Raw genomic sequence first — 12764 nt, forward strand, 5'->3', positions numbered from 1 at the left:
CCCCACAAACAACTGCACTGGCAAAAATAAAACGGTGTAAACCAGGAAAGGGACAAGAAAAAGCAAGGCAGAAGTAGAGAAGTGTTTTTGTAAAGTCGGTGTTACCTCAAAGGAAAATGAAGTTCCAGTTAACAGTGCATACCTAAAAGATTATCTGAAATTTAGGAGATGACAACTAATTAATCTCAGCCTCCAGTAGAAAAAGAAAAGAAACATGCTCTTACCTTGTCTCTTAAGTTACCTCCTGATTTAATGTTTTTAAGATGAGCATGTCAAGAGTATTTTTCACCCTATCGTGAAGCCCCACTTTGGCCAGCATTTCTGCATTTCCATGAACAGTTCAGCAGGTAATTGGTACTACTCCACGAGACTGCTGGCCCACGGGCTTTGGCATATGCACAGGCAATCTGCAATATGTCACCGCCTGGTTGTGTCATTTTAAGGTCATTTAATTTGAAACCCTTTTGAAGAGCATTTGGGGGCTCTGTCCTTCAATTCATGTTGTAAAATTACAATAAATGTGCTAATGAAAAACAGCCCATCCCCATAATTTTGTCTTTTCACATGGAAATTTATGCAGAAATCTAGATCCAGACCACGAGACAAGGTATCAGTTGAGCCAGTGCAGCAGAACCAGGGCATTTTTTCCGGGATTCGACTCTTACACTGGTAAAAAGCTTACACTATGCAGGAGACATTTTCTGCTTCAAGAAATTGGAAATTTATTTTAATTACATTTTTTTTTTCCTTTTTCTATCCCAGCTACCATGACAGACATGGTTAATAAATCACATTAGACAGTAATACATGTGGTTGAGATATGTGGCAGTGTTTTGCTTTTATTTCAGGAATTACAATGCTGGAACGTCCAGGAAAACAGCTCACACAAGAACACTCAGTGGTTTGGAGATGCTGGAAGTAACACATCACATTTAACAGTCAGCTTCCTATGCCTGGAAAGAATTCTGGTGTTTTGGACACAACTGGATCATGGAAAAAAGTTACCTACATCTCATGTGCAAGACTTAAGTTACACCACAAGAACAATTATGAAATAAAAAAGAATGTTTCATTCAACAGAAAATACATCATCATCACCAAATAAGCCAAGCGAGTAATGAAAATCAAAGTAAATATGACTTCAGCTTAAAGATGCTTTCCAATAATTTGAATTTCACTTCCTAAAGAGAAGTGTTTTTTGAAAACCTATACTAAAATGAAGATGATAATTCCAATGTTAAATTCATATAATGCTAAACTGTAAACCATAGAAAAATATTACTTTTGTTGTCATATTTTAGTAACTTGTAAACAAGTATTCTCTGTTTGTACAAATGGCAATGAAGAAATTCTTACAGTGTAGTTTGAAAAATAATTGAAGTGCATTCTAAGAATGGACTGTTAGTTGGTTTTAATAACTTCTATCATTAATTTATAAACAGACGATTTTATTCTGATTTGGAGATATTTCTCCTTCATACTCAAAAACATTCAGGACTACTGTTTTAAGAATGATTTGGGGAAAAATAAAAGAGACAAGAGATATTAAAGGCTAAGGTTTGTCAATAACACTCTCGTTGTCACAGATATAGCACAGGGGTTTTTTTTCCTTACTTACTATTAGTTTTAAGTGTTCGTTTTTTCAGTTGAGGCTGTTCTGTTGTTTTTACAATCCAGAAACACCATCTCTATTATGAACACACCTCAGGGGGCAGGGAGAAGCTGACAGCTTTCTTAAGAGAAAAAACAACCCTGAGGCATGAAGATTCTATTCTTCTGGTCACAACATTGAAAAGCATTAAGTAAACCAATAAGACTCTGGTACATTGTTTCACAGTTTCTGAATTTTGAGCTAAATAGAGAGGTTTGAGGTACTCACAAGCAAACATGAAGATTTACACACACAAATGCTTGGAAACACATGCCACAGGAAAGGAGGGTTGATCTCATGCAAATAACTCCATGGAATTCCATAGGTCTTACCAAATCTTGCAGCAGTAGAACACTGGACTGTCTCACTGCTATTAAAGCCTTCTAACACATGGGTCTAGAGAATGCTGAATTACAAGAAGTTATGTTGGCTTCCCCCCATCCCACCCCGACAGTGTCATGGAAGTAAAAGGCTACGTAAAGTAAACACAACCTGCTATTTTCCTCCTTCTTTTTCCCAGTTTTGTCCTAAAAAAACCCAAGAGCTAAGTCCATATTAAATTTCTCACATTGTGATATTTTGATTTCAGGTGTTCTCGCCTCTCCTTAGGCTTTCCCTGCTTTCAAGGTGCACCTCCAAGTTCCTTGTCTGTGATATTTTGGAAATATCAAAATATTTGATATTTCTCGCCTCTCCTTAGGCTTTCCCTGCTTTCAAGGTGCACCTCCAAGTTCCTTGTACTCCAGTAAAGACTTTTAACCAATGTAGTCACCTTAGGTTAAACAGCACAACACCTTCCCCTCCATGTACTGTGTAAGGAGACTTCTGCCGATTGCTGATCCTTCCACTCCCTTGGTTTTTCTAATTTTCCTGGGGATTCACATCAGATAAGATGCAGTCATTATTATGTGCTTGTATTTCTAGCTAAAAGGGACAATTGATAGTAGAATAATGCCATATTGAGCCTATTGGGGAAGAACAATCAACTAACCAAAAAAAAAAAAATTAAACCTCAAACCCAATGGAATTAGGTCATAATCCTGCAAACATGTTCAATAGTACTATTCTGAACTTAAGAAAAAACTTGTGAAATTAAACTAAGTAAAATTTCATAAAAACAAATTCTCACTTTTTTACAAGGAGTTCCTTTTTCCAAAGAAGCAGACATGTAAATAACCACTTCTTAGGAACAATTTCTCTTTTCTCATCATTAGCCCTCTTTCTTCACAGATTCTTGGAAAATATATGTTAAGCCTCAACACTCAAAATAGAGAAGTGATTTTTTTTTTTTTAAGATTCCTCTCCATCTCATACAGAAAGAAAACTTGAAATACATGATAAATAGATTTTCAGATTTTTTATCTGTTAAAAGCAATTTTCTTCATAAAAATTTTTCTTCATAAAAATTATTCAGCTTGTGTCCATGGTATTCTTGCCCAAATTTCAAGTTACTCTACACAGACATTAAATCCAGACTGTCACCCTGCATGTCTGCTGTTTATACAGTCACCTTTGCCTCAGAACAGCAAGCCCAAGATCTTAAAAATTCAAACCCTTTAATCAGGGAAACAATGACTTCTCCAACCATGTAGGTATGTATAAAACCCTTTTGTTACTTCCCCATTTTTCCATTCCCCTCTTTTTAGAGTTCTTCTATTGCTGTGGTACAAAATAAAGAGGGTCAGGTCAGACTGCCAGCTCATTGTCTCACACATAATGGTTCTAGCCAACACCCTTACTTCAGATATTTCTGTCAAGCCTCCCATCCCTTCACTATTACATCAGACCATCTTCCAGTAATTCATACAAACTCTCTCTCCCTCTGCCAATTTCTCCCTTTGTACTCTCTAAAAGAATAATTTTGCTGTCTTGTGTGCTGTTTTAGACTGGAGGAAAAATGCACTGAAAACACAGGAAAATAGTCTCATTCCTCATTTCTGTGGCACAGTAGCCAAGAGGAACAATTTCAGAGAGACACCAGATGAGCCCCAGTAGGGTTCTGCAACACACTGGTTTTCCATTTTTTTCAAATTGTAATCCATTAAAACTTTGTCTTTAGAGACTAAATACCATGAATTAAAACCTGATGATAAGCTTGAATATCAAATATATCTTTTGAGTTTCTCAGAAGCAGCTGAAGTTTCTTCCAGTGGGTCTGCAGATCACAAGAGGGACCTTTTTGAGGTGGGGAGCTATTCAGTTGCTCTATGTGTACATGTGTGGTCCAGTTGGTGCCCCAGAGATTTGAATGCATGCACTGTTGAGACAAATCTTGAGAATACAGAACAAAATATGCAACTAAAATCATGTCTCCAACTCCACTATATTTCAAGTACCCAACTCAGTTTTGAAAACAGAAGAGGCTCTTAATGAAATGTGCTCTTTAAATTCATCTCATACCCAGATGAATAGTTTTACTAGAAATTTACAAAATAAAGGGTCTGACCTACAGTGAGTCCAGAAGAATGGAAGTTTGCCTAGTTTTCAAGCAGCTTTTGTCAGTTTTACTAATGGACATCAGGTAATCATAACAAACTTCAATACCAGTTCCACATCTGTATTAAGCAATCGTTAAAGACATATTTTAATGTTTCTGTTTTAAAAGGCTATAAAAAAATACTTACATAATTAAATTCAATACTTAATGCTACCTTGCCCTTCCCCCAGTGGCAGTGATCACTGTCAACCCTAGAACATTGCATATTACAACATAAGCAGAGAGGACATTAGTAAGAAGAGCCCATGCTTTGTTTTTTAACCCATTATAAAACTGTAACATCCTACATGGAGTTAAAAACAATTCCATTTACAGAAAATAAAATAAATCTGTGTCTCCGCAGGTAAAAAGAAATCCTTTCAGTAAAGACAACAAAGTTTTTTAAATATAGTTATAAAATTTTGGCATAGGTCGACTTGCATGGTTCATGCCAAGAAACTCTGTGGAGAGGATGTGTAAGATGGGTAGGAAAGACAAGAATGGGATACTTCAGCTTGAGGATTAAGCTAAATGTCCAAAGTTCTCTTTATACAGAAATACAGAAAGAGATTCTACAGAGCCTGATAATAAAGAGCAATTCCTAATAGCTGGCCACAGTGCACTGAATTCCTTTTTTTCTCTTAGCAGTTGCTTGAGAGATACATTAGGTAATAGCACTGCCATGCTGCTGGATAATACCAGAATTATTAAATTTATCAGTACATCAATTTTACTGTTAAGAAAACTGCTAATAAAGATCCTAATGATGAAGAAGAGTTTTAACAGGAGCATATAAAGTCAAGTTACAGTGATGCCATAGATACTATCTCTGTGCTTTAAAATCCTTTTAGTATTTCTAGATTCATTCCACTGGGAAAAAATAATCAAGATAAATCAAATACATACAGAAACACACTCACTCAAATGGCACTCATTGCTTTTTGTACAATTAAGCTTTAGTGAAAATATACATCTTAAAACAAATGAAGTACAAATGTACAAAAATCCTTGAACTCAGATAAAAAATATATATAATACAATTTGCTACAGAGATATAAAACATTTAATGTTTGCTCATCCTTTCTGATGAGGATAACATGATTTAAAGTCTGGAGGACTCCTGCTCATCATCACTGCAATCAGACTTAAAGCAGACCTGCAAGAGAAGACAAACAGACAACTCAGCTGCAGAACTAATGCTATTGTTTATTTGTGTGTTTTATGGGGCACAGAAAGGCTGGGGGGTGGGTATTTTTCCTGCACATTTTACTCCATCCTAAGTAAATGCTTTGGGAAACTCAAAGGAATCCACAATCTCAAGTCCAAATCTCAAGTTGTTAAAATTTAATTAAAGCTATTTCCTTCTTTTAGCTTCGCAAGACAATTAACTGCAATCCTATTAGTTCAAAACCAAGTGAAAACTGTCAAACCATATTCATTTTTTAGGACTTCTTATCAATATATAGAACCATATCTCATGAATCCTGCTGATTTTTGGTTGGAAAAGACTACAGTAAGACACAAGCTTCAACTTTAGCTATGTGAGAATATTAGTACACTCAACCATCCCTTCTATTCCATTACTCAAAGTGGGGGAAAAGTGTATTTGAAAAGATGAACTAAAAATGACAGTACTATTATACATTCCATTAGCATTGTACCATTTTAGAAAGGTGAATTGCCAGCTGAAGACAAAAAATTTCTTCATGCAATTTTAATATACAGCCTTGCTGTGGCTACTTAATATGCACCTAGCAATTTTAAAATTCCATTTCTGCTTGAAAGCAAAAGTGATTTCTACCCAAGTGTTCACTACTGGAATATACTAAAGCTTCTCAAGATATTTCCTCTCTAAGTGCAGGCACACTGAGCAAGCAGAATTGTATATAACATCTTCAACTGCAAACCTTTACAAATAGTCTATTTCTTACATCCTGTAGACAATTATAATACATGATGTGTCTTCTAGGTAGTTAATACTCAATTCTCTGAAGGAAATTCTTCTACTAAAGAGTAGAAGAAGTCTGTGTGTAAGAAAAGGCTGTGCATTACCAGCAATGTAAAGATCTATTATGTCATTGTTTTGGTGAAGGCATTAAACTACCTAAAATATTTTAACATTTGTTTCGTGGTGCTTCTAATTTATTTTGGGGATATTTCTACTTATGTATTTATTTGTTGGATAGATACTTATTTTTGCTTATAAACTTACTTATTACTAGTTTTTACACAGGGCCTCAATTATCTCTGAAGACATGTACATAGGTTTCATTAAAAATGGTAAAATATGTAAGAAGCAAGACACAAATTAACCTCTTCAGCAAAGGAAGGTCTATAGCACAGCTTTTAACAGAACCCAGGCAACTAGAGGAGGACAGAATGCTGAGGCAGGAAAGCTTCCTGGAGTTATAGGGATTGCCATAATTTCTGAAATGTGGTGCAGGAGCAAAGCCATAACAAAACAGATCTCATTAGTTTCAGTGTGCAGTGAGCAACTTGGTTTTCCTATCACAAATTAACAATAATAAAAAAGAGAATGCAAGTTAACTTTCTTGTGAAAGAAAATACATGCCCTTACCTCTCCACTAAAAAGTCTGTGAAAGAAGCCTCTCTTTGGCTTAGGAGACTTCTCTCTGTCTGGTGACACAGTACCATCAGTTTCATATGCATTGATATCTTCAAAGCATCCTGTTTCAATCATCTTGGAAACATATGAAATATAAATGAAATATCCATAAAAGCCTCTCAAACAAGTTCCAGGTATTATCTATTTACTCTGGCTGGGTACTCCTAACACTTAAAAATTCATCAGTGGTGTAGCCAAACTACACCACTGTCTCCAAAAGGAAGCACAAAGCTGACATTGACTCTTCCTTGGGCACTCAACCAACTAAAGAATAGCAATGAGAGACTCACACAGGTGTCAGGTACTCCCTTGCTTTTTTTGCATTCCTGCATTTCTTCTGCACATGATGCAATAAAGAGAAGCTTTTAGAACCAGAAAGAGATTTTCCTTTCAAGTATTCTGGTCATTTTAAAGCAGCCCAGGCAAAAAATTGTAATATCTCTATGCCCTGAACTGAACTTAATAAACATGACATGGGAGGAAAAAGAAGATATAATGAAGATGGGTCTCTGAAGAGAAGCAAGGATTTTGAAATAATCTTTGTCTGTGTACACAGAAACAAAAGAAATACAACCACAATTACTGGGTACAGAAAGGACAACAGGAAGAGTGAATGCCAAAATACAACAGGCAGGGTCAGAAGGGAGGGAGTGACTGATGCCCAAATCCAGCTGGCATTTACCAGCAAGTGCCACCAGTACACATCTGTCACAGCAGCAGGCAGCCAATGAATCACAGAATCATGAGGTTGGAAGAGACCTTCAAGATCACTGAGTCCAACCCAGCCCTAGCATCTCAACTAAACCATGGCACTGAGTGCCATATCCAGGCTTTTTTTAAACACATCCAGGGATGGTGACTCCACCACCTCCCCAGGCAGACCATTCTCTCTCTCGACCATTCACTTTATCACTCTTTCTGTAAAAAAGTTTTTCCTAATATCCAACCTACATTTCCCTTGGCACAGCTTAAGACTGTGAATATACCTTGTAGAGAGAGAGAGGGCATAAAGAGGAGTAAGAAGAAATGCAGCCTGCTTTTGTTGTAAACCAAGACATTGGGTAAATTATGGAATGGTGAGAGAAAGTCTTGTCTCAAAAATCTGAGGGAAAGCTCAGTAACATGAATTAAAAGAAAAAACAAGCACAAATGTACAATGAAATCTGCAGTTCTTCCTTGAAGAACAGGAATTGCCATCACAAGAATTCCACAACTACTTCCAACTTTATTCCTCTCTGCAGGGTTAGTTATTAAGCTGCAGTGCATTTTTGAATGACTAGATCATATTCTGAAGTTTAGAATTACATCATCATATAGGAAATGCTTCTTTCTCCAAGGTTCACTGTTTCTCAGTGAAAACTTTCTATGTCAAATGACACCTTTTCAAATATCCTTCTTAATGGAATGCAAAAAGAACCAAAAGGGAATGTACTTTTTCTTCCAAATTGTTCAGAAATTGCTCATCTTTTGTGTTCAAGCTTTAAATAAAATGCTATCATACTGGGAGAAAAGTGACACTAGTAGAATTCAAGAAAATAGTAATTTCAGAAAGCACAAATAACTTATAATGGGGACAAGGCATTCATAACAAGAGCTACAATTTTAAGTAATTGTTACTGAGTGCTCTTGCTGAAACAGTAAAGGGGATTTGAATTGCATGCAGAGGCAGCAAAATTCTAGTACTCTATGCAGACTACTAGAATATTCATTCACTAGGCACACAAAAAAACCTCTTAAGGGAATATCTGACTCAACTGATATTGAACTGTTTGTTTTGAAACCTTGAAAAAGGTGAGTCTGCAATTCTGTGTTGCTGTCTTGAATACTCTATTGATACACAGGCTATACACAAACAGCTTGCACTGCACCTATTTGCTTTTGAACACTTGGAATAACATTCCATCCCTTTTCTGTGAGCTGCAATGCTGAATAACATGTGACTGAAGAACAAGGAAAGGGGGGTCCTACTGATACTAATACTGTTCTGTAAACTGTGCATATGATGACAAGATGCCAGACTTTGTTTATGCAAATTTACCATAAATCTCAGTTTTTAGCAAGTTCCTTATGCTCTTTTAAAAAATTTTTGAATCCTCTCAGCAAAGAAGTCTAAAGCAGAAACCTCTTTACATCTCCTAGAGAAAATAATTATAATTATATATTTTATTGAATATTCTATACTGCTGTACTAAAGAAAATAATCTTCCATGAAATGTGCATTACCTCATTTTGCCAAGGGATTGAGACACAACCCGTCACAAATTTGGAATAGAAGTCATCATCTGTGGTATCCAGGTTCACTCCTTTTACTGTTGAGAACTGCTCAATGTCCAGGACGTCTTTACAATAAACGGCACGTGGCTGCAGTACAATACAAGATTACCTCATTAAAGTTTTAGATCTGGGGACTTTTAGTTTGGTTTTATTTTCCCTAGATGAGCAAAAGGGAGCAATTTTTTCTGCAATTTTACATTTCACACTGCTGATCACCAAATACATTATTCTATGGAACAGAAATACAAAGATGGACTTCAGAAGTCACCTGAGCAATTCTATCCATCCTTCAATTAACAGAAAAGAAATATCAAAGCCAGAAACAGCTTGTCTGGATCTCAATGATTATCATAATTAACTCATCTTCTGTCACCTTCTTTTCAAATCTGGAGTATTTTCTTCAAAGCTATTCCTCATTTCTTCTGCATCTGAGCAATGGAAGTGGACTTTTAAGGGGTAAGAAATCAGCTACAAAGCTCCCTAGGGAAATAGCACTATTGTAAAATGCTTTGTGATCTCAGATGAAACACCAAAAAACAATTAGTTGTCATCAATACCTACAATGGCATTCTTCTACCAATGAAACTAACTTTAAAGGTTTCTCTGGAGTTCACATGATTGCTAACATAGAATTATGACAGTTCTTGCCTTTTTAGATACTAATCAAATCTGTCTCACCTACTTACATCTGGCAAGAATGGAGGTTCTAACATGTTAGCTTCCAGCCTCTTGAAGTTGATGTTCTTGAAAATAGGATGTTGCTTTACAACAGCAGCTCCTCCTTCAGTGCAACCCAGTCGTTCCCCTGGATTTTTAGCAAGTAACTGCAGATACATGGAAAAAAAAGCTGATCCATGATACAATCCCACAACTAAAAAAAATTATCTACATACTATGTCTTTCAATCAGTTTATTTTGCTACTTGGCCTCTTATTAAGTAAATTTATCATTTATCAACTGGAACTATAACTGGAAACTCAAACAACAACATTCAGGGAACAAATATTTTCAACAGACAAAAGAACACCTGAAAGCACATGATTCGAAGATTATGCCCAAAGTTATATGAAAATATTTCAATTGATGCCTTGTTGAGAAGACTTTACAGTACAGACGTTGCAGTGGGCTTTTCTTTCAGGAAATACAGACTTCTATTTTTTCCTATGGGCTTAAGTAATGCACATTTCTTGCATTAACTAGTACAGAAAACTTGTGAAGCTTTCTGTATAAATTTAAGAACAGACAAGATAGGAAAAAATGCCATTGTCTTGTAGATAATGTTTTAGGTAAAGAAACTGGTGTACTACTCAGCCACTTGTTCCCATGCAGTACCCCAGTTGAGCATGCTATTGAACTCCATCTATAATAACAAGTGGTCCAAGCAGTACTAGACCATTTCATTCATGCCATGAATAATCCATTTATGCAGCTTTCCTTCACCTTGAGAAAAGTTCTCAGTTCTTGAATTTTGGTAACTGAACAGTTCATGAACAATCACAAACTTTCATGTGAAGTAAAGAAAGGTTTAAGAAATCCAGTTCTGAAAAATTTTCAAGATTTTAAAATAAAGTAGTTGGTCTCTTTAAAAGGATTAGAAATTTAATTTTCAAACCTCTACGTCTCTTCACCCACCATCCTGCAGATGGATTTTGCCTCCTCTGAAAACTTGTCTGAGTATGTTTCCTGGTCTTCCTTTACTCTCCGGTCAATCTCATCCCGTTTAACTCTTTCCTTATGCTTCCTGAATGGAGACTGTCCTTCAATCATTTCATAAATCAAACAGCCAAGACCCCACCAATCTGGACTGAATGTATACTTCTCATTTTTGAGCACTTCTGGAGCTACAAAACAAAAGCAAACACACACCCACATCATTTCACTTTAAATTGACTAATTGTGTGTATTGGAAAAACTCTCAGTACTCTCTTTGGGTCCTGTGCAGACATGTTTGTGTGACTCCTCTGTCTTCAAAGAAAATTTAATTTCTACAGTGAGAATTCTGTTTATATTCAAGAGGAAAACTTAATTTCTTTAATCTTAAAACCAATATTCTTTAGAGAATGAAAAAAAAACCTGAGAATGAAGTTTTTCAAAGCATGGAAAGAAATGTATTGTCACAGTAATTTCTCTGTTTACCTGTGACCATAAATCTCTTTGAATCTCAGAAAAAAATTAGGTGCTTTCTTAAAAGTTCTGCCTAAAGCTGGAATTTTCAGTTAAATTTTCAAGTTTATCAGTAGGCTTATAATTAAGTACCATCTACAAATGCATATTATAATCCTTCTTCTTCCCATAACATGTCTAGTAACTAATCTAGGTCCAATACAGTTCTTATATTCACAGAAGAAAATTTTCTGGTAAAAGGTAACTAGCAAAGAATGTTGACATACCCATGTAACCAACAGTCCCAACACGTCCTCGGACAGTTTCACCTTCGGGAATCTGCACAGCTAATCCAAGATCTGAAATCCTGATATGTCCTATTGATGTTAAAATAAATTATACATAGTCAGCTAATTAATGAAGTAAAATAATTAAGTACTATCACTTTTAAAACAAAAAAAATTCTATTGCACGTCATAAAAAACCCCACTGCGAAGTATCAAAACATTCATATAGCCCTAAGTTTATTTAACTTAACTTGGAAAGAGTGTTTTATTCAGCTCCTCCTTAAAAATGTGAAGAAAGAGAAGCACAGATATAACTGATTTTCTGAAGGTCATACAAAAATAATTTGCTCTTAAGCACTTTAATTCCTAGCTTTGGCATAGGCTGCTGTTCTCGGACAAACAGAAATGCTCATTTCAGGTTCTGCATCTATGCATCAGACACTTGTGGTTTTCCATTCTGTATACCCACCACAAGCACTTAGCTTTCCAACTTCTTAGTAAAACTTCAAAATTAACTTAATTTTATCCAAATGTGAGAAAATTGTAGCCTGTACTGAGAGAGCTTGTTTTCCTGTAATGAAGCACCCCAATAATGTCAAACACAAGTACTTGGAATTGCTATCCCCACTCCCACCCCAAACCAAGAGCAGCCCAGTCAATAACCTACTCAGAATTGTTTATATGGTAAAATGTCAGCTCAATTCTGGGATTTCCTCTTCTCATGAATCACTCCTAAATGCATAACAGCTTCTATTGCACTTTATCAGCCAAATGTCTCAAGCTGATGACCTTCCCCTCTCACGTATGGCCTTTAGAGCTGTACCTCTAGCACAGAAATCATCTGGCAATAGACTGGTTTGTCATGCGCTGCTCACTGGGGAACCAGTCCAAGTAGGGCCATGGGAATAAATCCACCCCACTCTCCCTTACATTCCCATGGATATTCCCATTCTTTGTGGGATAGACTCATGAACTGTTTCAAGCACATTCAAGACATTTCAAGGCAAGAATTGTATTGACATTTTAATGTAAAAACACATAAGGTACTTTCTTAATAAAAATGTAAAACTCTAGACAGAAGAAAGGACAATCACATTTTCAATTCAATTTTAAAACAATTTGTGTAGAAAGATTCGTTGCCAAAAAGAAAAAAACAGAGCAAAACCCACATGTGAATACTGGCTATAAGGACAGGGATACTGCTGTTTACAGAAACACCACAGACTCACAGAATGATTCAGGCTGGAAGGGACTTCAGAAGGTCTCTAGTAAAACCTTCTGAGCAAGCAGGCAGCCAAGGTGTCCAAGGCTTTTTAAATACTTATTTAGAAAGCCTCCAAGAGTGCA

At 36.1% G+C, this 12764-nt stretch overlaps 1 protein-coding gene across 2 annotated transcripts in view; it reads right to left on the reverse strand.

Annotated features, from left to right (window-relative positions):
* Positions 1-4032: 4032 nt before the first annotated feature.
* Positions 4033-12764, reverse strand: part of GRK4 (G protein-coupled receptor kinase 4) — a 35565-nt gene continuing 26833 nt past the window's right edge. Inside the window, exons 11-16 of one of the 2 annotated variants that reach the window (XM_041402894.1) lie at positions 11418-11507; positions 10660-10868; positions 9714-9851; positions 8977-9114; positions 6706-6828; positions 4033-5283 (exon numbers count right to left, since the gene is read on the reverse strand). In XM_041402894.1, the coding sequence (XP_041258828.1) occupies positions 5230-5283; positions 6706-6828; positions 8977-9114; positions 9714-9851; positions 10660-10868; positions 11418-11507 (752 nt within the window). In that variant the 3' untranslated portion in view covers positions 4033-5229. Of the gene's footprint in view, positions 5284-6705; positions 6829-8976; positions 9115-9705; positions 9852-10659; positions 10869-11417; positions 11508-12764 lie in introns of those variants that run through there. The other variant, XR_005952516.1, reaches the window with a different exon arrangement.

This window comes from Onychostruthus taczanowskii, unplaced genomic scaffold (genome assembly GCF_017590055.1).
Source record: "Onychostruthus taczanowskii isolate IOZ18803 unplaced genomic scaffold, ASM1759005v1 scaffold2, whole genome shotgun sequence".
Taxonomy (NCBI): domain Eukaryota; kingdom Metazoa; phylum Chordata; class Aves; order Passeriformes; family Passeridae; genus Onychostruthus; species Onychostruthus taczanowskii.